Genomic DNA, 27216 nt, shown 5'->3' on the forward strand with positions numbered 1-27216 from the left:
GACTCTATACTGTAAGAGCAGTGAGACTATGGACTCTATACTGTAAGAGCAGTGAGACTATGGACTCTATACTGTAAGAGCAGTGAGACTATGGACTCTATACTGTAAGAGCGGTGAGACTGGACTCTTTACTGTAAGAGCGGTGAGACTACGGACTCTATACTGTAAGAGCGGTGAGACTACGGACTCTTTACTGTAAGAGCGGTGAGACTATGGACTCTATACTGTAAGAGCGGTGAGACTGTGGACCCTATACTGTAAGAGCGGTGAGACTGTGGACTCTATACTGTAAGAGCGGTGAGACTATGGACTCTTTACTGTAAGAGCGGTGAGACTATGGACTCTTTACTGTAAGAGCAGTGAGACTATGGACTCTTTACAGTAAGAGCAGTGAGACTATGGACTCTATACTGTAAGAGCAGTGAGACTATGGACTCTTTACTGTAAGAGCAGTGAGACTATGGACTCTTTACTGTAAGAGCAGTGAGACTATGGACTCTTTACTGTAAGAGCAGTGAGACTATGGACTCTATACTGTAAGAGCAGTGAGACTATGGACTCTTTACTGTAAGAGCAGTGAGACTATGGACTCTTTACTGTAAGAGCAGTGAGACTGTGGACTCTATACTGTAAGAGCGGTGAGACTATGGACTCTTTACTGTAAGAGCGGTGAGACTATGGACTCTTTACTGTAAGAGCAGTGAGACTATGGACTCTTTACAGTAAGAGCAGTGAGACTATGGACTCTATACTGTAAGAGCAGTGAGACTATGGACTCTTTACTGTAAGAGCAGTGAGACTATGGACTCTTTACTGTAAGAGCAGTGAGACTATGGACTCTTTACTGTAAGAGCAGTGAGACTATGGACTCTATACTGTAAGAGCGGTGAGACTATGGACTCTATACTGTAAGAGCAGTGAGACTATGGACTCTTTACAGTAAGAGCAGTGAGACTATGGACTCTATACTGTAAGAGCAGTGAGACTATGGACTCTTTACTGTAAGAGCAGTGAGACTATGGACTCTTTACTGTAAGAGCAGTGAGACTATGGACTCTTTACTGTAAGAGCAGTGAGACTATGGACTCTATACTGTAAGAGCAGTGAGACTATGGACTCTTTACTGTAAGAGCAGTGAGACTATGGACTCTTTACTGTAAGAGCAGTGAGACTATGGACTCTTTACTGTAAGAGCAGTGAGACTATGGACTCTTTACAGTAAGAGCAGTGAGACTATGGACTCTTTACTGTAAGAGCAGTGAGACTATGGACTCTTTACTGTAAGAGCAGTGAGACTATGGACTCTTTACTGTAAGAGCAGTGAGACTATGGACTCTTTACTGTAAGAGCAGTGAGACTATGGACTCTTTACTGTAAGAGCAGTGAGACTATGGACTATATACTGTAAGAGCAGTGAGACTATGGACTCTTTACTGTAAGAGCAGTGAGACTATGGACTCTATACTGTAAGAGCAGTGAGACTATGGACTCTTTACTGTAAGAGCAGTGAGACTATGGACTCTTTACGGTAAGAGCAGTGAGACTATGGACTCTTTACTGTAAGAGCAGTGAGACTATGGACTCTTTACGGTAAGAGCAGTGAGACTATGGACTCTTTACGGTAAGAGCAGTGAGACTATGGACTCTATACTGTAAGAGCAGTGAGACTATGGACTCTATACTGTAAGAGCAGTGAGACTATGGACTCTTTACTGTAAGAACAGTGAGACTATGGACTCTTTACTGTAAGATCAGTGAGACTATGGACTCTTTACTGTAAGAGCAGTGAGACTATGGACTCTTTACTGTAAGAACAGTGAGACTATGGACTATATACTGTAAGAGCAGTGAGACTATGGACTCTTTACTGTAAGAGCAGTGAGACTATGGACTCTATACTGTAAGAGCAGTGAGACTATGGACTATATACTGTAAGAGCAGTGAGACTATGGACTCTTTACTGTAAGAGCAGTGAGACTATGGACTCTTTACTGTAAGAGCAGTGAGACTATGGACTCTTTACTGTAAGAGCAGTGAGACTATAAACTCTATACTGTAAGAGCAGTCAGACTGTGGACTCTTTACTGTAAGAGTAGTGAGACTGTGGACTCTATACTGTAAGAGCAGTGAGACTATGGATTCTTTACTGTAAGAGCAGTGAGACTATGGACTCTATACTGTAAGAGCAGTGAGACTGTGGACTCTTTACTGTAAGAGTAGTGAGACTGTGGACTCTTTACTGTAAGAGCAGTGAGACTATGGATTCTTTACTGTAAGAGCAGTGAGACTATGGACTCTATACTGTAAGAGCAGTGAGACTGTGGACTCTTTACGGTAAGAGCAGTGAGACTATGGATTCTTTACTGTAAGAGCAGTGAGACTATGGATTCTTTACTGTAAGAGCAGTGAGACTATGGACTCTATACTGTAAGAGCAGTCAGACTGTGGACTCTTTACTGTAAGAGTAGTGAGACTGTGGACTCTTTACTGTAAGAGCAGTGAGACTATGGATTCTTTACTGTAAGAGCAGTGAGACTATGGACTCTTTACTGTAAGAGCAGTGAGACTGTGGACTCTTTACGGTAAGAGCAGTGAGACTATGGATTCTTTACTGTAAGAGCAGTGAGACTATGGACTCTATACTGTAAGAGCAGTGAGACTATGGACTCTATACTGTAAGAGCAGTGAGACTGTGGACTCTTTACGGTAAGAGCAGTGAGACTATGGATTCTTTACTGTAAGAGCAGTGAGACTATGGACTCTATACTGTAAGAGCAGTGAGACTATGGACTCTATACTGTAAGAGCAGTGAGACTATGGACTCTATACTGTAAGAGCAGTGAGACTATGGACTCTTTACTGTAAGAGCAGTGAGACTATGGACTCTATACTGTAAGAGCAGTGAGACTATGGACTCTTTACGGTAAGAGCAGTGAGACTATGGACTCTTTACTGTAAGAGCAGTGAGACTATGGACTCTTTACTGTAAGAGCAGTGAGACTATGGACTCTATACTGTAAGAGCAGTGAGACTATGGACTCTATACTGTAAGAGCAGTGAGACTATGGACTCTTTACTGTAAGAACAGTGAGACTATGGACTCTTTACTGTAAGATCAGTGAGACTATGGACTCTTTACTGTAAGAGCAGTGAGACTATGGACTCTTTACTGTAAGAGCAGTGAGACTATGGACTATATACTGTAAGAGCAGTGAGACTATGGACTCTTTACTGTAAGAGCAGTGAGACTATGGACTCTATACTGTAAGAGCAGTGAGACTATGGACTATATACTGTAAGAGCAGTGAGACTATGGACTCTTTACTGTAAGAGCAGTGAGACTATGGACTCTTTACTGTAAGAGCAGTGAGACTATGGACTCTTTACTGTAAGAGCAGTGAGACTATAAACTCTATACTGTAAGAGCAGTCAGACTGTGGACTCTTTACTGTAAGAGTAGTGAGACTGTGGACTCTATACTGTAAGAGCAGTGAGACTATGGATTCTTTACTGTAAGAGCAGTGAGACTATGGACTCTATACTGTAAGAGCAGTGAGACTGTGGACTCTTTACTGTAAGAGTAGTGAGACTGTGGACTCTTTACTGTAAGAGCAGTGAGACTATGGATTCTTTACTGTAAGAGCAGTGAGACTATGGACTCTATACTGTAAGAGCAGTGAGACTGTGGACTCTTTACGGTAAGAGCAGTGAGACTATGGATTCTTTACTGTAAGAGCAGTGAGACTATGGATTCTTTACTGTAAGAGCAGTGAGACTATGGACTCTATACTGTAAGAGCAGTCAGACTGTGGACTCTTTACTGTAAGAGTAGTGAGACTGTGGACTCTTTACTGTAAGAGCAGTGAGACTATGGATTCTTTACTGTAAGAGCAGTGAGACTATGGACTCTTTACTGTAAGAGCAGTGAGACTGTGGACTCTTTACGGTAAGAGCAGTGAGACTATGGATTCTTTACTGTAAGAGCAGTGAGACTATGGACTCTATACTGTAAGAGCAGTGAGACTATGGACTCTATACTGTAAGAGCAGTGAGACTGTGGACTCTTTACGGTAAGAGCAGTGAGACTATGGATTCTTTACTGTAAGAGCAGTGAGACTATGGACTCTATACTGTAAGAGCAGTGAGACTATGGACTCTATACTGTAAGAGCAGTGAGACTATGGACTCTATACTGTAAGAGCAGTGAGACTATGGACTCTTTACTGTAAGAGCAGTGAGACTATGGACTCTATACTGTAAGAGCAGTGAGACTATGGACTCTTTACGGTAAGAGCAGTGAGACTATGGACTCTTTACTGTAAGAGCAGTGAGACTATGGACTCTTTACTGTAAGAGCAGTGAGACTATGGACTCTATACTGTAAGAGCAGTGAGACTATGGACTCTTTACTGTAAGAGCAGTGAGACTATGGACTCTATACTGTAAGAGCAGTGAGACTATGGACTCTTTACTGTAAGAGCAGTGAGACTATGGACTCTATACTGTAAGAGCAGTGAGACTATGGACTCTTTACTGTAAGAGCAGTGAGACTATGGACTCTTTACTGTAAGAGCAGTGAGACTATGGACTCTTTACTGTAAGAGCAGTGAGACTATGGACTCTATACTGTAAGAGCAGTGAGACTATGGACTCTATACTGTAAGAGCAGTGAGACTATGGACTCTTTACTGTAAGAGCAGTGAGACTATGGACTCTATACTGTAAGAGCAGTGAGACTATGGACTCTTTACTGTAAGAGCAGTGAGACTATGGACTCTTTACTGTAAGAGCGGTGAGACTATGGACTCTTTACGGTAAGAGCAGTGAGACTATGGAACTCTCTGCCTGAGGAGGTGGTGATGGTGAGTACAATAAAGGAATTCAGGAGGGGCCTGGATGTATTTCTGGAGTGTAATAATATTACAGGTTATAGCTACTAGAGAGGGGTCAGTAATCCAGGGAGTTATTCAGATGCCTGATTAGGAGAAAAAAAAATTCCTTCCCGACTTCAAAGTGGGGAAAATTGGCTTCTACCTCACAGTTTTTTTTTTTTTTTCCTTCCTCTGGATCAACTTGCAGGATAACAGGCCGAACTGGATGGATGTTTTTAAGAATAAACTTGGATTTTTTGAGCTTTGCTTTGTGGTTTCCTCAGACAGGCGCACGGATTGCCCGTCCACACGCTGTGATCTGTCATTGCTTCTCAGTGTAATTAATATTATACCGCCCCATAATCTACGTACGATACATGAGGCATTAGTGGATTGTGACGGTATCATCCGTGTCACGTCTAGTATTCCCTTCTTCCCTTGAAATAGCACCGCCAAGTATGTTTTGATCAAAATGCATAAACCCACTCGGCACATCAAGGTCACCTCTACCAGTGGGCACCTACTCTAATCTGGCGTGGCGCAGTACAGTGTAGCTGCCATCATTGCTGTGCTGCAGAAAGTTGGTGGGGCCCGCTGCTGGATTGTCTGCACCGACACACTGTAACAAGAGAGTTGCTGATGCCTCCTTATACAGACTCCAGTAACACAGCCCTCCCTCCCCAGCAGATGCTTTATGGGCTTCCTCCATGCTCCAGTTTACCAAGCAGTAAAACTCATTAACTCTTTGGTGTACACACTCTCCATGGCACAGAGAATGAGGACAGCAGTGAATGTGACAGAACTGCGACTACGTGAATTTACTGACGCAATTTTCTCCATTCTGATCTCAGAATAATAACCAATGTTATAACTTAAAAGGGACAGTGCAAGATTATAACAGAGCTGGAACGTGATTACAGGAGCATGAAACATGGGGGGCAGGAGGAACACCACAGACATGGCTGATAACAGGGGGCAATAGACTGTATTCTCCTGTCCTACAGTCATCCTCTCCCCTGAAATGGCTGATAACAGGGAGCAATAGACTGTATTCTCCTGTCCTACAGTCATCCTCTCCCCTGAAATGGCTGATAACAGGGGGCAATAGACTGTATTCTCCTGTCCTACAGTCATCCTCTCCCCTGAAATGGCTGATAACAGGGGGCAATAGACTGTATTCTCCTGTCCTACAGTCATCCTCTCCCCTGAAATGGCTGATAACAGGGGGCAATAGACTGTATTCTCCTGTCCTACAGTCATCCTCTCCCCTGAAATGGCTGATAACAGGGGGCAATAGTCTGTATTCCCCTGTCCTACAGTCATCCTCTCCCCTGAAATGGCTGATAACAGGGGGCAATAGACTGTATTCTCCTGTCCTACAGTCATCCTCTCCCCTGAAATGTCTGATAACAGGGGGCAATAGACTGTATTCTCCTGTCCTACAGTCATCCTCTCCCCTGAAATGGCTGATAACAGGGGGCAATAGACTGTATTCTCCTGTCCTACAGTCACCCTCTCCCCTGAAATGGCTGATAACAGGAGGCAATAGACTGTATTCTCCTGTCCTACAGTCATCCTCTCCCCTGAAATGGCTGATAACAGGGGGCAATAGACTGTATTCTCCTGTCCTACAGTCATCCTCTCCCCTGAAATGGCTGATAACAGGGAGCAATAGACTGTATTCTCCTGTCCTACAGTCATCCTCTCCTCTGAAATGGCTGATAACAGGGGGCAATAGACTGTATTCTCCTGTCCTACAGTCATCCTCTCCCCTGAAATGGCTGATAACAGGGAACAATAGACTGTATTCTCCTGTCCTACAGTCATCCTCTCCCCTGAAATGGCTGATAACAGGGGCAATAGACTGTATTCTCCTGTCCTACAGTCATCCTCTCCCCTGAAATGTCTGATAACAGGGGTAATAGACTGTATTCTCCTGTCCTACAGTCATCCTCCCCCCTGAAATGGCTGATAACAGGGGTAATAGATTGTATTCTCCTGTCCTACAGTCATCCTCTCCCCTGAAATGGATGATAACAGGGGGCAATAGACTGTATTCTCCTGTCCTACAGTCGTCCTCTCCCCTGAAATGGCTGATAACAGGGAGCAATAGACTGTATTCTCCTGTCCTACAGTCATCCTCTCCCCTGAAATGGCTGATAACAGGGGGCAATAGACTGTATTCTCCTGTCCTACAGTCATCCTCTCCCCTGAAATGGCTGATAACAGGGGGCAATAGACTGTATTCTCCTGTCCTACAGTCATCCTCTCCCCTGAAATGGCTGATAACAGGGGGCAATAGACTGTATTCTCCTGTCCTACAGTCATCCTCTCCCCTGAAATGGCTGATAACAGGGGGCAATAGACTGTATTCTCCTGTCCTACAGTCATCCTCTCCCCTGAAATGGCTGATAACAGGGGCAATAGACTGTATTCTCCTGTCCTACAGTCATCCTCTCCCCTGAAATGGCTGATAACAGGGGGCAATAGACTGTATTCTCCTGTCCTACAGTCATCCTCTCCCCTGAAATGGCTGATAACAGGGGGCAATAAACTGTATTCTCCTGTCCTACAGTCATCCTCCCCCCTGAAATGGCTGATAACAGGGGGCAATAGACTGTATTCTCCTGTCCTACAGTCATCCTCTCCCCTGAAATGGCTGATAACAGGGGGCAATAGACTGTATTCTCCTGTCCTACAGTCATCCTCTCCCCTGAAATGGCTGATAACAGGGGGCAATAGACTGTATTCTCCTGTCCTACAGTCATCCTCTCCCCTGAAATGGCTGATAACAGGGGGCAATAGACTGTATTCTCCTGTCCTACAGTCATCCTCTCTCCTGAAATGGCTGATAACAGGGGGCAATAGATTGTATTCTCCTGTTCGATGAGTTGCTTTGTGGTAATGTGACTTGTAAGGAACTGCAATATTTCCACCTGGAGTCACTGCACAATGCAAAATTCCTGACAACTGATTCTTCCCCGTTCTCCCATCCAAGAACAAAGGTGAGTCACAGAGAGTTTCACACCTCCCTGAGTGGCCGCACCCGCAGTCTCCAGAATCCAGGACACCGTAACTACAGTGACAACTGAATTTATGAGCCTTTTACTGACACACTGTAATGCCGCCTGTGACCGCTGTGTATTATCTACTGACACACTGTCGCCTGTGACCGCTGTGTATTATCTACTGACACACTGTCGCCTGTGACCGCTGTGTATTATCTACTGACACACTAACGCCGCCTGTGAATCCTGTGTATTATCTACTGACACACTGTAATGCTGCTGCAGTTTAGTTACAGTCACTCCCAGAATTGCAACACCCATGTTCTTCTCTTGAGAAACAAGTTGTCAGTAAACTGGAAATTCTGGTTGTGCGGTTACAGACAGGCCGCTGCAGGAAGTGCCCCCAGTGTGCACAGGACAAGATGTGCCGGCCCCGGGGCCCCGGACTGTGACAGCTGCCTGTACAACAAATGGAGCGCAGATCTGCTATAAACACTCTGGTAATAGACTGCCATTATTGTGTGCAGAGGTCTGGGGGGGCATGGGGAATCTCTGGAGGTCTCGGGGGTGAAAGATCTCAGGAGGTCTTGGGGGGGGGGGATCTCTGGGGGTCTCGGGACCATCAGGTAGTCTCAGGGGTTTTAGTGGGATCTCAGGAGGTCTCAGGGGTTTCATTGGGATCTTAGGAGGTCTCGTGGGGATCCCATGGGGGCTCTGGTTCTCCTCAAGGAGACATCAGGGGGAGCAGGGAGTCTAACAGGCAATGATCCCTGGGAAACACTATGCAAATGAGCTCTAATCCAAATGGGAGGAGACAAAAATGTAGAGACACTGATACATTGTAACGAGTAACAAAGCGCAGTCACACATATGACACACCTGACCCCCGGGATCTCCAGGATGTTCGTTAGGCCGGTCCAGTTAATATCCAGTTGCTGCAAAGAAGTAAACAGAAGAATCACATCACACCGCCATCACTGAACTGCCACACCGTCACTGCACCGCCACCAGACTGCCATCACCGAACTGCCACACCGTCACTGCACCGCCACCAGACTGCCATCACTGAACTGTCACACCGTCACTGCACCGCCACCAGACTGCCATCACTGAACTGTCACACCGTCACTGCACCGCCACCAGACTGCCATCACTGAACTGTCACACCGTCACTGCACCGCCACCAGACTGCCATCACTGAACTGTCACACCGCCACCACGTCCTTTTGCACCTCTCCCCCAAGTCCTTCTAGGGTACTTTCACACTTGCGTTTTTCTTTTCCGGCATAGAGTTCCATCCTAGGGGCTCAATACCGGAAAAGAACTGATCAGGCATATCCTAATGCATTCAGGATGCATCAGGACGTCTTCAGTTCAGTCACAGTACGGTTTTTGGCCGGAGAAAGTACCGCAGCATGCTACAGTTCTATCTCCAGCCCAAAATCCTGAACACTTGCTGGAATTGCCAACCCTCTCCGCGTCCTCTTGCCCCCCCCCACCCTCTCCGCGTCCTCATGCCCCCCCCACCTTCTCCGCGTCCTCTTGCCCCCCCACCTTCTCCGCGTCCTCTTGCCCCCCCCACCTTCTCCGCGTCCTCTTGCCCCCCCACCTTCTCTGCGTCCTCTTCCCCCCCCCCCCTTCTCCGCGTCCTCCTCCCCCCCCCACCTTCTCTGCGTCCTCTTGCCCCCCCCCACCTTCTCCGCGTCCTCTTGCCCCCCCCACCTTCTCCGCGTCCTCTTGCCCCCCCCCACCTTCTCCGCGTCCTCTTGCCCACCAACCTTCTCCGCGTCCTCTTGCCCACCAACCTTCTCCGCGTCCTCTTGCCCACCAACCTTCTCCGCGTCCTCTTGCCACCACCTTCTCCACGTTCTCTTGCCCCCCCCACCTTCTCCACGTCCTCTTGCCCCCCCCCCACCTTCTCCACGTCCTCTTGCCCCCCCACCTTCTCCGCGTCCTCTTGCCCCCCCCCCACCTTCTCCACGTCCTCTTGCCCCCCCCACCTTCTCCGCGTCCTCCTGCCCCCCCCACCTTCTCTGCGTCCTCTTGCCCCCCCCCACCTTCTCCGCGTCCTCTTGCCCCCCCCCACCTTCTCCGCGTCCTCTTCCCCCCCCCCACCTTCTCCGCGTCCTCTTGCCCACCAACCTTCTCCGCGTCCTCTTGCCCACCAACCTTCTCCGCGTCCTCTTGCCCACCAACCTTCTCCGCGTCCTCTTGCCACCACCTTCTCCACGTTCTCTTGCCCCCCCCACCTTCTCCACGTCCTCTTCCCCCCCCCCCACCTTCTCCACGTCCTCTTGCCCCCCCACCTTCTCCGCGTCCTCTTGCCCTCCCACCTTCTCCGCGTCCTCTTGCCCCCCCACCTTCTCCACGTCCTCTTGCCCCCCCCACCTTCTCCACGTCCTCTTGCCCCCCCCACCTTCTCCACGTCCTCTTGCCCCCCCCCCACCTTCTCCACGTCCTCTTGCCCCCCCCCCACCTTCTCCACGTCCTCTTGCCCCCCCCCCCCACCTTCTCCACGTCCTCTTGCCCCCCCACCTTCTCCACGTCCTCTTGCCCCCCCCCACCTTCTCCACGTCCTCTTGCCCCCCCCCACCTTCTCCACGTCCTCTTGCCCCCCCCACCTTCTCCACGTCCTCTTGCCCCCCCCCCCACCTTCTCCACGTCCTCTTGCCCCCCCCCTTCTCCACGTCCTCTTGCCCCCCCCCCCTTCTCCACGTCCTCTTGCCCCCCCCACCTTCTCCACGTCCTCTTGCCCCCCCCCCTTCTCCACGTCCTCTTGCCCCCCCCCCCTTCTCCACGTCCTCTTGCCCCCCCCCCCTCTCCACGTCCTCTTCCCCCCCCCCCCCACCTTCTCCACGTCCTCTTGCCCACCCTTCTCCCCCCTTACCGGCTTGTGGATGAAGAACATAGTGACGGCTCCCACGAAGGGCACATCGGCCAGGATTGGCGCCAGGATCACCCGCAGCGTCCCGTGTACCTACCAAGGAAACAGTTACAGGTCAGTGCTCAGCGGGGGCGGGGCACTCCTGTGGATACAATGTAGCAATCAGCTGAACCCGCTGATGTTTACAGACTTGATTCTATAAGTATCTGTACATCCCTGTTCACGTGTGACAAACGCCACGGACGCCCTGTGGACCGCATCGACCTTCATAGGGCCCGTCGGGCCCTTCCGGGTGTCCTGCACGCAGTGTTCATTTTCCCACCAGATACCCAGGAATCTGCGATTGAGGCTCCAGATGTGAACAGAGCCATAAGCTGTACACAGCACCGGTGACAGCGGGCGGGCCCCCAGATGGAGGTGACTGATGCAACAAAGGGCCCCATATATATATATCCCTACGGCACAGTTCACATCATGTCTTGTCCCATGGTAAATGTAGACGATGTATACATATCATCACTGGACTCTGCAGGAAGAAACGCGTAGAAAACTGATGTGAGCACCGCCCAACGCTGCCCCCCCTCACCTGTATCCCATTCACTCCGGCCTTACACAACTTCTTCACCTCCACATTAATCTCACAGTCTCCGGTGTAACTGGAAAGAGAAAAAGGAGCGGTCACCACAGGGTTAACCACCCACCACCACCGGGGGGTAATTAATGCAATTAACTGATCGGCTACATCAGAATAGTGAGTGCAGCTCTGGAGTATAATACAGAATGTAACGCAGGATCAGTACAGGATAAGTAATGTATGTACACAGTGACTGCACCAGCAGAATAGTGAGTGCAGCTCTGGAGTATAATACAGGATGTAACTCAGGATCAGTACAGGATAAGTAATGTATGTACACAGTGACTGCACCAGCAGAATAGTGAGTGCAGCTCTGGAGTATAATACAGAATGTAACTCAGGATCAGTACAGGATAAGTAATGTATGTACACAGTGACTGCACCAGCAGAATAGTGAGTGCAGCTCTGGAGTATAATACATGATGTAACTCAGGATCAGTACAGGATAAGTAATGTATGTGCACAGTGACTGCACCAGCAGAATAGTGAGTGCAGCTCTGGAGTATAATACAGAATGTAACGCAGGATCAGTACAGGATAAATAATGTATGTACACAGGGACTGCACCAGCAGAATAGTGAGTGCAGCTCTGGAGTATAATACATGATGTAACTCAGGATCAGTACAGGATAAGTAATGTATGTACACAGTGACTGCACCAGCAGAATAGTGAGTGCAGCTCTGGAGTATAATACAGGATGTAACTCAGGATCAGTACAGGATAAGTAATGTATGTACACAATGACTGCACCAGCAGAATAGTGAGTGCAGCTCTGGAGTATAATACAGGATGTAACTCAGGATCAATACAGGATAAGTAATGTATGTACACAGTGACTGCACCAGCAGAATAGTGAGTGCAGCTCTGGAGTATAATACAGGATGTAACCCAGGATCAGTACAGGATAAGTAATGTATGTACACAGTGACTGCACCAGCAGAATAGTGAGTGCAGCTCTGGAGTATAATACAGGATGTAACTCAGGATCAGTACAGGATAAGTAATGTATGTACACAATGACTGCACCAGCAGAATAGTGAGTGCAGCTCTGGAGTATAATACAGGATGTAACTCAGGATCCGTACAGGATAAGTAATGTATGTACACAGTGACTGCACCAGCAGAATAGTGAGTGCAGCTCTGGAGTATACTACAGGATGTAACTCAGGATCAGTACAGGATAAGTAATGTATGTACACAGTGACTGCACCAGCAGAATAGTGAGTGCAGCTCTGGAGTATAATACAGGATGTAACGCAGGATCAGTACAGGATAAGTAATGTATGTACACAGTGACTGCACCAGCAGAATAGTGAGTGCAGCTCCGGAGTATAATACAGGATGTAACTCAGGATCAGTACAGGATAAGTAATGTATGTACACAGTGACTGCACCAGCAGAATAGTGAGTGCAGCTCTGGAGTATAATACATGATGTAACTCAGGATCAGTACAGGATAAGTAATGTATGTACACAGTGACTGCACCAGCAGAATAGTGAGTGCAGCTCTGGAGTATAATACAGGATGTAACTCAGGATCAGTACAGGATAAGTAATGTATGTACACAGTGACTGCACCAGCAGAATAGTGAGTGCAGCTCTGGAGTATAATACAGGATGTAACTCAGGATCAGTACAGGATAAGTAATGTATGTACACAGTGACTGCACCAGCAGAATAGTGAGTGCAGCTCTGGAGTATAATACAGGATGTAACTCGGGATCAGTACAGGATAAGTAATGTATGTACACAGTGACTGCACCAGCAGAATAGTGAGTGCAGCTCTGGGGTATAATACAGGATGTAACTCAGGATCAGTACAGGATAAGTAATGTATGTACACAGTGACTGCACCAGCAGAATAGTGAGTGCAGCTCTGGAGTATAATACAGGATGTAACTCAGGATCAGTACAGGATAAGTAATGTATGTACACAGTGACTTTACCAGCAGAATAGCGAGTGCAGCTCTGGAGTATAATACAGGATGTAACTCAGGATCAGTACAGGATAAGTAATGTATGCACACAGTGACTGCACCAGCAGAATAGTGAGTGCAGCTCTGGAGTATAATACAGGATGTATCTCAGGATCAGTACAGGATAAGTAATGTATGTACACAATGACTGCACCAGCAGAATAGTGAGTGCAGCTCTGGAGTATAATACAGGATGTAACTCAGGATCAGTACAGGATAAGTAATATATGTACACAGTGACTGCACCAGCAGAATAGTGAGTGCAGCTCTGGAGTATAATACAGGATGTAACGCAGGATCAGTACAGGATAAGTAATGTATGTACACAGTGACTGCACCAGCAGTATAGTGAGTGCAGCTCTGGAGTATAATACAGGATGTAACTCAGGATCCGTACAGGATAAGTAATATATGTACACAGTGACTGCACCAGCAGAATAGTGAGTGCAGCTCTGGAGTATAATACAGGATGTAACTCAGGATCCGTACAGGATAAGTAATATATGTACACAGTGACTGCACCAGCAGAATAGTGAGTGCAGCTCTGGAGTATAATACAGGATGTATCTCAGGATCAGTACAGGATAAGTAATGTATGTACACAATGACTCCACCAGCAGAATAGTGAGTGCAGCTCTGGAGTATAATACAGGATGTAACTCAGGATCAGTACAGGATAAGTAATGTATGTACACAGTGACTGCACCAGCAGAACAGTGAGTGCAGCTCTGGAGGATAACACAGGATGTAACTCAGGATCAGAACAGGATAAGTAATGTATGTACACAGTGACTGCACCAGCAGAATAGTGAGTGCAGCTCTGGAGTATAATACAGGATGTAACTCAGGATCAGTACAGGATAAGTAATGTATGTACACAGTGACTGCACCAGCAGAATAGTGAGTGCAGCTCTGGAGTATAATACAGGATGTAACGCAGGATCAGTACAGGATAAGTAATGTATGTGCACAGTGACTGCACCAGCCGAATAGTGAGTGCAGCTCTGGAGTATAATACAGGATGTAACTCGGGATCAGTACAGGATAAGTAATGTATGTACACAGTGACTGCACAGCAGAATAGAGAGTGCAGCTCTGGAGTATAATACAGAATGTAACGCAGGATCAGTACAGGATAAGTAATGTATGTGCACAGTGACTCCACCAGCAGAATAGAGAGTGCAGCTCTGGAGTATAATACAGAATGTAACGCAGGATCAGTACAGGATAAGTAATGTATGTGCACTGTGACTCTGCTGGTTATGGAGATGATATTATCTGGTGGTGTTCATACATCTGAGGTGAGGTGCAGGTGACAGTTTTGTCTCATGAATAATTCTGTCCCCTGGGGGTAGCAGGTGTCAGGCGGTATATGGTGCCCCTCCCCCATATTATTATATACTTTAGGTGATTATACAGGTGTGAAGTCCTGTGTCTGGGGAGCTCTGCGCTATTATCACCACTGGGAGACGCCATGAACCCCCCGCGGGGTTAACCATTGTCAACAACATGTGAAAGGGAGAAAAATCTCTCATCAGTCATTGCATTTCCTGCGGAGAAGCAGATTCAGGGGCACAAGTCACTGCTAAATCCGGATAGAAACTTGAACGTGTGAACCGGACCACGTTATGTCAATGCTTTACTGATCCTGAGTTACCTCCAGAGCTGCAGTCTTCTGCTCATACATCATGTCTTATACTCCAGTCACATCCAGAGCTGCAGCTATAGTTCTTCTGCATTGCTGTTTCCAGTGTCCATGGGTCGGGAGAGGAGGAAGAGTCCACGGACATCACATGGCACCAGCCTCATACTCACCAGAGCTGCAAGTCCAGGATCACCTCCCTCTTGTCCACCTTCTTGGTGTAGGCTTTCACCCCATTGATCCTGGGGGACTGACCATGAAATACATAAGGCAATGTAACAATGTAATACAAGGATACAATGTAACAAACACAGTGCTATAATGTCAGCTAATAAGTCCACGTTAGGCAGTGAAGCTCATGTCCATCTTGGTAATCTTTACCTTTTCTCCAAAGTGGATCTTCGTGAAGGTGAAGGCATTCAGATGAACATTCGATGCTCTGATCAGTGGCTCAATCTTCTCATGAAAAAGTTTCTCCATATACATTCCAAAGTAAGGCCACATCTGCCGCACAACCTAAATCCAGAGAGATGACCGGTCACCAGTGTCCTCACCACTCACATCCAGAGAGATGACCGCTCACCAGTGTCCTCACCACTCACATCCAGAGAGATGACCGCTCACCAGTGTCCTCACCACTCACATCCAGAGAGATGACCGCTCACCAGTGTCCTCACCACTCACATCCAGAGAGATGACCGCTCACCAGTGTCCTCACCACTCACATCCAGAGAGATGACCGCTCACCAGTGTCCTCACCACTCACATCCAGAGAGATGACCGCTCACCAGTGTCCTCACCACTCACATCCAGAGAGATGACCGCTCACCAGTGTCCTCACCACTCACATCCAGAGAGATGACCGCTCACCAGTGTCCTCACCACTCACATCCAGAGAGATGACCGCTCACCAGTGTCCTCACCACTCACATCCAGAGAGATGACCGCTCACCAGTGTCCTCACCACTCACATCCAGAGAGATGACCGCTCACCAGTGTCCTCACCACTCACATCCAGAGAGATGACCGCTCACCAGTGTCCTCACCACTCACATCCAGAGAGATGACCGCTCACCAGTGTCCTCACCACTCACATCCAGAGAGATGACCGCTCACCAGTGTCCTCACCACTCACATCCAGAGAGATGACCGCTCACCAGTGTCCTCACCACTCACATCCAGAGAGATGACCGCTCACCAGTGTCCTCACCACTCACATCCAGAGAGATGACCGATCACCAGTGGCCTGACCACTCACATCCAGAGAGATGACCGCTCACCAGTGTCCTCACCACTCACATCCAGAGAGATGACCGCTCACCAGTGTCCTCACCACTCACATCCAGAGAGATGACCGCTCACCAGTGTCCTCACCACTCACATCCAGAGAGATGACCGATCACCAGTGTCCTCATCACTCACATCCAGAGAGATGACCGATCACCAGTGTCCTCACCACTCACATCCAGAGAGATGACCGCTCACCAGTGTCCTCACCACTCACATCCAGAGAGATGACCGATCACCAGTGTCCTCATCACTCACATCCAGAGAGATGACCGTTCACCAGTGTCCTCACCACTCACATCCAGAGAGATGACCGGTCACCAGTGGCCTGACCACTCAAAACAAGAGAGAGATGACCGGTCACCAGTGGCCTGACCACTCAAAACAAGAGAGAGATGACCGGTCACCAGTGTTCTGACTACCCACATCCAGAGAGATGACCAGTCACTAGTGTATGTTGGGAGTTATACTGTCTCCCTGTAACATCTCGGGAGACGTCTGTGTTACCTTGTTGATCCATTCGACCCGTTCAACATCTGGAAAATTCACCTATGGAGACAAAGGAAGACGTCAGTTGAAATGTCATACAGAATGTGAGCTCAACTAAATGTCCCGCCTTGCCCTGTGAATGTGGGGAGATCTGTCAGACTGGCTGCACATGTCTGACTTCTTGGTTTGTTTTGATTTGGGTTTGAGCTGGATCCACCTTCCCTCAGGTGTACTGGGTTGATTGTTAGTGAGGCTATTTATACCCTCTTCCCCCCCCCCCCAGTGGCCTGTGCAGGTTATAGTTCTTTCCTGGGAGCTCTTGATTTGTGGTGGATCGTCTGCTCCAGCTCTGCTCAAGATAAGTCCTCTCCTTCATTTCCCTTTGTGTGTTTTATCTAGGCCTCTAGGGAGACGCTTGCTTCCTCCTGGTTTAAAGAAGCAGGTTGCCTCTTCCTTTTTCCCTGCTGCTTAGGGTTTGCCCAGGGTGTTTAGGTTTAAGGATGAGGGCATGTGCATATCCACCTTAAGGGTATGCACATGGGCACAGCAGTTTAGGGAAAGCCTTTAGGGATCGCTAGCCCTTGCTAGCTTTTGGGCCTAGTCGTTTGTTCTGTTTGTTTTCCAATGTTTGGTTATTTCCCCGCTTACCTACCTGTCATGACACTAAATCACAGAACATACAGCTTAGAAGATGAGAAAAAGAACTATATACAACCACCGGTCACCAGGGAATATATCAGGAACTATATACAACCACCGGTCACCAGGGAATATATCAGGAACTATATACAACCACCTGTCACCGGGGAATATATCAGGAACTATATACAACCCCCGGTCACCGGGGAATATATCAGGAACTATATACAACCACCTGTCACCGGGGAATATATCAGGAACTATATACAACCACCTGTCACCGGGGAATATATCAGGAACTATATACAACCCCCGGTCACCGGGGAATATATCAGGAACTATATACAACCCCCGGTCACCGGGGAATATATCAGGAACTATATACAACCCACGGTCACCGGGGAATATATCAGGAACTATATACAACCACCGGTCACCGGGGAATATATCAGGAACTATATACAACCACCTGTCACCGGGGAATATATCAGGAACTATATACAACCACCTGTCACCGGGGAATATATCAGGAACTATATACAACCACCTGTCACCGGGGAATATATCAGGAACTATATACAACCACCTGTCACCAGGGAATATATCAGGAACTATATACAACCCCCGGTCCCCGGGGAATATATCAGGAACTATATACAACCACCTGTCACCGGGGAATATATCAGGAACTATATACAACCACCTGTCACCGGGGAATATATCAGGAACTATATACAACCACCTGTCACCGGGGAATATATATGGAACTATATACAACCACCTGTCACCGGGGAATATATCAGGAACTATATACAACCACCTGTCACCGGGGAATATATATGGAACTATATACAACCCCCGGTCACCGGGGAATATATCAGGAACTATATACAACCCCCGGTCACCGGGGAATATATCAGGAACTATATACAACCACCGGTCACCGGGGAATATATCAGGAACTATATACAACCACCTGTCACCGGGGAATATATCAGGAACTATATACAACCACCTGTCACCGGGGAATATATCAGGAACTATATACAACCCCCGGTCACCGGGGAATATATCAGGAACTATATACAACCCCCGGTCACCGGGGAATATATCAGGAACTATATACAACCACCTGTCACCGGGGAATATATCAGGAACTATATACAACCACCTGTCACCAGGGAATATATCAGGAACTATATACAACCACCTGTCACCAGGGAATATATCAGGAACTATATACAACCACCTGTCACCGGGGAATATATCAGGAACTATATACAACCCCCGGTCACCGGGGAATATATCAGGAACTATATACAACCCCCGGTCACCGGGGAATATATCAGGAACTATATACAACCACCTGTCACCAGGGAATATATCAGGAACTATATACAACCACCTGTCACCAGGGAATATATCAGGAACTATATACAACCACCTGTCACCAGGGAATATATCAGGAACTATATACAACCACCTGTCACCGGGGAATATATCAGGAACTATATACAACCCCCGGTCACCGGGTAATATATCAGGAACTATATACAGTTGCAAGAAAAAGTATGTGAACCCTTTGGAATTCTATGGATTTCTGCACAAATTGGTCATAAAATGTGATCTCATCTTCATCTAAGTCACAACAATAGACAATCACAGTCTGCTTAAACTAATAATACACAAAGAGTTAAATGTTACCATGTTTTTATTGAACACACCATGTAAACATTCACAGTGCAGGTGGAAAAAGTATGTGAACACTTGGATTTAATAACTGGTTGAACCTCCTTTGGCAGCAATAACCAACCAAACGTTTCCTGTAGTTGCAGATCAGACACAACGGTCAGGAGTAATTCTTCACCATTCCTCTTTACAGAACTGTTTCAGTTCAGCAATATTCTTGGGATGTCTGGTGTGAATCGCTTTCTGGAGGTCATGCCACAGCATCTCAATCGGGTTGAGGTCAGGACTCTGACTGGGCCGCTCCAGAAGGCGGATTTTCTTCTGTTTAAGCCATTCTGTTGTTGATTTACTTCTATGCTTTGGGTTGTTGTCCTGTTGCAACACCCATCTTCTGTTGAGCTTCAGCTGGTGGACAGATGGCCTTAAGTTCTCCTGCAAAATGTCTTGATAAACTTGGGAATTCATTTTTCCTTCAATGATAGCAATCCGTCCAGGCCCTGACGCAGCAAAGCAGCCCCAAACCATGATGCCCCCACCACCATACTTCACAGTTGGGATGAGGTTTTGATGTTGGTGTGCTGTGCCTCTTTTTCTCCACACATAGTGTTGTGTGTTTCTTCCAAACAACTCCACTTTGGTTTCATCTGTCCACAGAATATTTTGCCAGTACTGCTGTGGAACATCCAGGTGCTCTTGTGCAAACTGTAAACGTGCAGCAATGGGTTTTTTTTGGACATCAGTGGCTTCCTCTGTGGTATCCTCCCATGAAATCCATTCTTGTTTAGTGTTTTACGTATCGTAGATTCGCTAACAGGGATGTTAGCATATGCCAGAGACTTGTGTAAGTCTTTAGCTGACACTCTAGGATTCTTCTTCACCTCATTGAGCAGTCTGCGCTGTGCTCTTGCAGTATCTTTACAGGACGGCCGCTCCTAGGGAGAGTAGCAGCAGTGCTGAACGTCCTCCATTTATAGACAGTTTGTCTTACCGTGGACTCATGAACAGCAAGGCTTTTGGAGATACTTTTATAACCCTTTCCAGCTTTATGCAAGTCAACAATTCTTAATCGTAGGTTTTCTGAGAGCTCTTTTGTGCGAGGCATCATTCACATCAGGCAATGCTTCTTGTGAAAAGCAAACCCAGAACTGGTGTGTGTGTTTTTTATAGGGCAGGGCAGCTGTAACCAACACCTCCAATCTCATCTCATTGATTGGACTCCAGTTGGCCGACACCTCACTCCAATTAGCTCTTGGAGATGTCATTACTCTAGGGGTTCACATACTTTCTCCACCTGCACTGTGAATGTTTACATGGTGTGTTCAATAAAAACATGGTAACATTTAACTCTTTGTGTGTTATTAGTTTAAGCCGACCGTGATTGTCTATTGTTATGACTTAGATGAAGATCAGATCACATTTTATGACCAATTTGTGTAGAAATCCAGATCATTCCAAAGGGTTCACATACTTTTTCTTGCAACTGTACAACCCCCGGTCACCGGGGAATATATCAGGAACTATATACAACCACCGGTCACCAGGGAATATATCAGGAACTATATACAACCCCCGGTCACCGGGGAATATATCAGGAACTATATACAACCACCTGTCACCGGGGAATATATCAGGAACTATATACAACCACCTGTCACCGGGGAATATATCAGGAACTATATACAACCCCCGGTCACCGGGGAATATATCAGGAACTATATACAACCCCCGGTCACCGGGGAATATATCAGGAACTATATACAACCCCCGGTCACCGGGGAATATATCAGGAACTATATACAACCCCCGGTCACCGGGGAATATATCAGGAACTATATACAACCACCGGTCACCAGGGAATATATCAGGAACTATATACAACCACCTGTCACCGGGGAATATATCAGGAACTATATACAACCCCCGGTCACCGGGGAATATATCAGGAACTATATACAACCACCTGTCACCGGGGAATATATCAGGAACTATATACAACCACCGGTCACCGGGGAATATATCAGGAACTACAGTCAGGTCCATAAATATTGGGACATCAACACAATTCTAACATTTTTGGCTCTATACACCACCACAATGGATTTGAAATGAAACAAACAAGATGTTCTTTACCTGCAGACTGTCAGCTGTAATTTGAGGGGATTTACATCCAAATCAGGTGAACGGTGTAGGAATTACAGCAGTTTGCATATGTGCCTCCCACTTGTTAAGGGACCAAAAGTAATGGGACAAAATAATAATCATAAATCAAACTTTCACTTTTTAATACTTGGTTGCAAATCCTTTGCAGTCAATTACAGCCTGAAGTCTGGAACGCATAGACATCACCAGACGCTGGGTTTCATCCCTGGTGACGCTCTGCCAGGCCTCTACTGCAATTGTCTTCAGTTCCTGCTTGTTCTTGGGGCATTTTCCCTTTAGTTTTGTCTTCAGCAAGTGAAATGCTCAATCGGATTCAGGTCCGGGGATTGACTCGGCCATTGCAGAACATTCCACTTCTTTCCCTTAACAAACTCTCTGGTTGCTTTTGCAGTATGCTTTGGGTCATTGTCCATCTGCAATGTGAAGCGCCGTCCAATGAGTTCTGAAGCATTTGGCTGAATAGGAGCAGATAATATTGCCCGAAACACTTCAGAATTCATCCTGCTGCTTTTGTCAGCAGTCACATCATCAATAAATACAAGAGAAGCAGTTCCATTGGCAGCCATACATGCCCACGCCATGACACTACCACCACCATGCTTCACTGATGAGGTGGTATGCTTAGGATCATGAGCAGCTCCTTTCCTTCTCCATACTCTTCTCTTCCCATCACTCTGGTACAAGTTGATCTTGGTCTCATCTGTCCATAGGATGTTGTTACAGAACTGTGAAGGCTTTTTTAGATGTCGTTTGGCAAACTCTAATCTGGCCTCCCTGTTTGAGGCTCACCAATGGTTTCCATCTTGTGGTGAACCCTCTGTATTCACTCTGGTGAAGTCTTCTCCTGATGGTTGACTCTGACACACATACACCTACCTCCTGGAGAGTGTTCTTGATCTGGCCAACTGTTGTGAAGGGTTTTCTTCACCAGGGAAAGAATTCTTCGCTCATCCACCACAGTTGTTTTCCGTGGTCTTCCGGGTCTTTTGGCGTTGCTGAGCTCACCGGTGCGTTCCTTCTTTTTAAGAATGTTCCAAACAGTTGTTTTGGCCGCGCCTAATGTTTTTTCTATCTCTCTGATGGGTTTGTTTTGTTTTTTCAGCCTAATGATGGCTTCACTGATAGTGACAGCTCTTTGGATCTCATCTTGAGAGTTGACAGCAACAGATTCCAAATGCAGATAGCCGACTGGAAATGACCTCTGGACCTTGTATCTGCTCATTGTAATTGGGATAATGAGGGGATAACACACACCTGGCCATGGAACAGCCGAGAAGCCAATTGTCCCATTACTTTTGGTCCCTTAACAAGTGGGAGGCACATATGCAAACTGCTGTAATTCCTGCACCGTTCACCTGATTTGGATGTAAATCCCCTCAGATTACAGCTGACAGTCTGCAGGTAAAGCACATCTTGTCCGTTTCATCTCACATCCATTGTGGTGGTGTATAGAGCCAAACATGTTAGAATTATGTCAATGTCCCAATATTTATGGACCTGACTGTATATACAACCCCCGGTCACCGGGGAATATATCAGGAACTATATACAACCCCCGGTCACCGGGGAATATATCAGGAACTATATACAACCACCTGTCACCGGGGAATATATCAGGAACTATATACAACCACCGGTCACCAGGGAATATATCAGGAACTATATACAACCACCGGTCACCAGGGAATATATCAGGAACTATATACAACCACCGGTCACCGGGGAATATATCAGGAACTATATACAACCACCTGTCACCGGGGAATATATCAGGAACTATATACAACCACCTGTCACCGGGGAATATATCAGGAACTATATACAACCCCCGGTCACCGGGGAATATATCAGGAACTATATACAACCACCGGTCACCGGGGAATATATCAGGAACTATATACAACCACCTGTCACCGGGGAATATATCAGGAACTATATACAACCACCGGTCACCAGGGAATATATCAGGAACTATATACAACCACCTGTCACCAGGGAATATATCAGGAACTATATACAACCACCGGTCACCGGGGAATATATCAGGAACTATATACAACCACCTGTCACCGGGGAATATATCAGGAACTATATACAACCACCTGTCATCGGGGAATATATCAGGAACTATATACAACCACCTGTCACCGGGGAATATATCAGGAACTATATACAACCACCTGTCACCCGGGGAATATATCAGGAACTATATACAACCACCTGTCACCGGGGAATATATCAGGAACTATATACAACCCCCGGTCACCGGGGAATATATCAGGAACTATATACAACCCCCGGTCACCGGGGAATATATCAGGAACTATATACAACCCCCGGTCACCGGGGAATATATCAGGAACTATATACAACCACCTGTCACCGGGGAATATATCAGGAACTATATACAACCACCGGTCACCGGGGAATATATCAGGAACTATATACAACCACCTGTCACCGGGGAATATATCAGGAACTATATACAACCACCTGTCACCAGGGAATATATCAGGAACTATATACAACCACCGGTCACCGGGGAATATATCAGGAACTATATACAACCACCTGTCACCGGGGAATATATCAGGAACTATATACAACCACCTGTCATCGGGGAATATATCAGGAACTATATACAACCACCTGTCACCGGGGAATATATCAGGAACTATATACAACCACCTGTCACCGGGGGAATATATCAGGAACTATATACAACCACCTGTCACCGGGGAATATATCAGGAACTATATACAACCCCCGGTCACCGGGGAATATATCAGGAACTATATACAACCCCCGGTCACCGGGGAATATATCAGGAACTATATACAACCCCCGGTCACCGGGGAATATATCAGGAACTATATACAACCACCTGTCACCGGGGAATATATCAGGAACTATATACAACCACCGGTCACCGGGGAATATATCAGGAACTATATACAACCACCTGTCACCGGGGAATATATCAGGAACTATATACAACCACCTGTCACCGGGGAATATATCAGGAACTATATACAACCCCCGGTCACCGGGGAATATATCAGGAACTATATACAACCACCTGTCACCGGGGAATATATCAGGAACTATATACAACCCCCAGTCACCGGGGAATATATCAGGAACTATATACAACCACCGGTCACCGGGGAATATATCAGGAACTATATACAACCCCCGGTCACCGGGGAATATATCAGGAACTATATACAACCCCCGGTCACCGGGAAATATATATGGAACTATATACAACCACCTGTCACCGGGGAATATATCAGGAACTATATACAACCACCTGTCACCGGGGAATATATCAGGAACTATATACAACCCCCAGTCACCGGGGAATATATCAGGAACTATATACAACCACCTGTCACCGGGGAATATATCAGGAACTATATACAACCACCTGTCAACGGGGAATATATCAGGAACTATATACAACCCCCGGTCCCCGGGGAATATATCAGGAACTATATACAACCACCTGTCACCGGGGAATATATCAGGAACTATATACAACCCCCGATCCCCGGGGAATATATCAGGAACTATATACAACCACCTGTCACCGGGGAATATATCAGGGACTATATACAACCCCCGTTCCCCGGGGAATATATCAGGAACTATATACAACCCCCGGTCCCCGGGGAATATATCAGGAACTATATACAACCCCCGGTCCCCGGGGAATATATCAGGGACTATATACAACCACCGGTCACCGGGGAATATATCAGGAACTATATACAACCCCCGTTCCCCGGGGAATATATCAGGAACTATATACAACCACCTGTCCCCGGGGAATATACACAGACACCGCCAGTCAGCAGCTTAGTTCATACATGTACTATTCTGGGACAATTATCCCTCACAATTAGGGTACAGGACGCTGGACCGTCTCCATGGCATCATCTATAATGAGCAAGGCGTGGGGGGCTGGGCAAGCTGACAGGGACTCGCTCCGCAGGTCGGGCGACTCTGCGCGTTCAGACACAAGTCCTCGCTATGACCACGGAATATAAATTTGCAGAGATGCCAGCGAGACAGTTACTGTAAAATGAGACCTCCTGCAGGTTTCTAATAGACATCCTCTTTATTAAGACCTCTGCTTGATGTCGGTAAATGGAAACAACAGTCAGAGGATCGCCCGCCGCTCGTGACAAACCCATCAGCCGTGTGAGCGGGCCTCGTCACAAGGGATTTCTTTTGTCTCTGGATAGAAACTGCTGATTTTAGTCACTGACTGCAATCAGAGATCTTGAAAATGATGAGGACCTCCCAGTCTATATCCTGTGTGGGTTCTGTCCTCTTGCACACGTTATCCGCTCGTGTATCAGCCCTGATCATGCCTGTAACGAGGCGAAGCCGGCTGAGGGGACGGCAATGGAGACGGATCCACCTTCATAATCAACAAGCAAATATCAAAAGTGCGACAGCTGCAAATCAAACAGGATTAAAACCGCACCCCAAACACACACAGCGGCTCCGGGGCCCACACCCAGCTTTCCCAGAGACCAGGACAACACTTCCAGTGATGTAGGTGACGACCCCTATGGCAAACACAGCTGAACTGACAGAAGAGCACGACGGGCCGGGGGGGGCGAGAGCGGACAGCGAGAGCGGCCTGGGGGGAGGGGGGCGAGAGCGGACAGCGAGACCGGCCTGGGGGGGCGAGAGCGGTCAGTGAGACCAGCCTGGGGGGGGCGAGAGCGGACAGCGAGAGCGGCCTGGGGGGAGGGGGGCGAGAGCGGACAGCGAGAGCGGCCTGGGGGGGGGGGGCGAGAGCGGACAGCGAGAGCGGCCTGGGGGGGGGGGCGAGAGCGGACAGCGAGAGCGGCCTGGGGGGGGGGGGGGCGAGAGCGGCCTGGGGGGGGCGAGAGCGGACAGCGAGAGCGGCCTGGGGGGGGGGGGCGAGAGCGGACAGCGAGAGCGGACAGCGAGAGCGGCCTGGGGGGGGGCGAGAGCGGACAGAGAGAGCGGCCTGGGGGGGGGGCGAGAGCGGCCTAGGGGGGGGGGCGAGAGCGGACAGCGAGAGCGGCCTGGGAGGGGGGCGAGAGCAGACAGCGAGAGCGGCCTGGGGGGGGGGGCGAGAGCAGACAGCGAGAGCGGCCTGGGGGGGGGGCGAGAGCAGACAGCGAGAGCGGCCTGGGGGGGGCGAGAGCAGACAGCGAGAGCGGCCCAGGGTGGGGGGGGGGGGGCGAGAGCGGACAGCGAGAGCGGCCTGGGGGGGGCGAGAGCGGACAGCGAGAGCGGCCTGGGGGGAGGGGGGCGAGAGCGGACAGCGAGACCGGCCTGGGGGGGGCAAGAGCGGACAGCGAGACCGGCCTGGGGGGGCGAGAGCGGACAGCGAGACCGGCCTGGAGGGGGCGTGAGCGGACAGCGAGAGCGGACTGGGGGGGGGAAGGTGGGCGGAGAGCGGACAGCGAGAGCGGCCTGGGGGGGGGGGGGGGCGAGAGCGGACAGCGAGAGCGGCCTGGGGGGGGGGGGCAGAGCGGACAGCGAGAGCGGCCTGGGGGGGGGGCAAGAGCGGACAGCGAGAGCGGCCGGGGGGGGGGGCAAGAGCGGACAGCGAGAGAGAGAGCGGCCTGGGGGGGGGGGCAAGAGCGGACAGCGAGAGCGGCCTGGGGGGGGGGCGAGAGCGGCCTGGGGGGGGCGAGAGCGGACAGCGAGAGCGGCCTGGGGGGGGGGGGGGGGCGAGAGCGGACAGCGAGAGCGGCCTGGGGGGGGCGAGAGCGGCCTGTGGGGGGGGGGGCGAGAGCGGCCTAGGGGGGGGGCGAGAGCGGCCTGGGAGGGGGGCGAGAGCGGACGCGAGAGCGGCCTGGGTGGGGGGGGGGGGGCGAGAGCGGACAGCGAGAGCGGCCCGGGGGGGGGGCGAGAGCGGACAGCGAGAGCGGCCTGGGGGGGGG

The 27216-nt window shown here is 48.6% G+C and overlaps 1 protein-coding gene across 1 annotated transcript in view; it reads right to left on the reverse strand.

Moving 5' to 3' along the window:
- Positions 1-27216, reverse strand: part of ESYT3 (extended synaptotagmin 3) — a 53928-nt gene that overhangs the window by 13354 nt on the left and 13358 nt on the right. Inside the window, exons 2-7 of the mRNA XM_040440966.1 lie at positions 16811-16852; positions 15398-15532; positions 15190-15266; positions 11350-11419; positions 10767-10856; positions 8759-8814 (exon numbers count right to left, since the gene is read on the reverse strand). Of these exons, the coding sequence (XP_040296900.1) occupies positions 8759-8814; positions 10767-10856; positions 11350-11419; positions 15190-15266; positions 15398-15532; positions 16811-16852 (470 nt within the window). The remainder of the gene's footprint in view (positions 1-8758; positions 8815-10766; positions 10857-11349; positions 11420-15189; positions 15267-15397; positions 15533-16810; positions 16853-27216) is intronic.

The sequence above is a fragment of the Bufo bufo genome, chromosome 7 (assembly GCF_905171765.1).
Source record: "Bufo bufo chromosome 7, aBufBuf1.1, whole genome shotgun sequence".
Classification (NCBI taxonomy): Eukaryota; Metazoa; Chordata; class Amphibia; order Anura; family Bufonidae; genus Bufo; species Bufo bufo.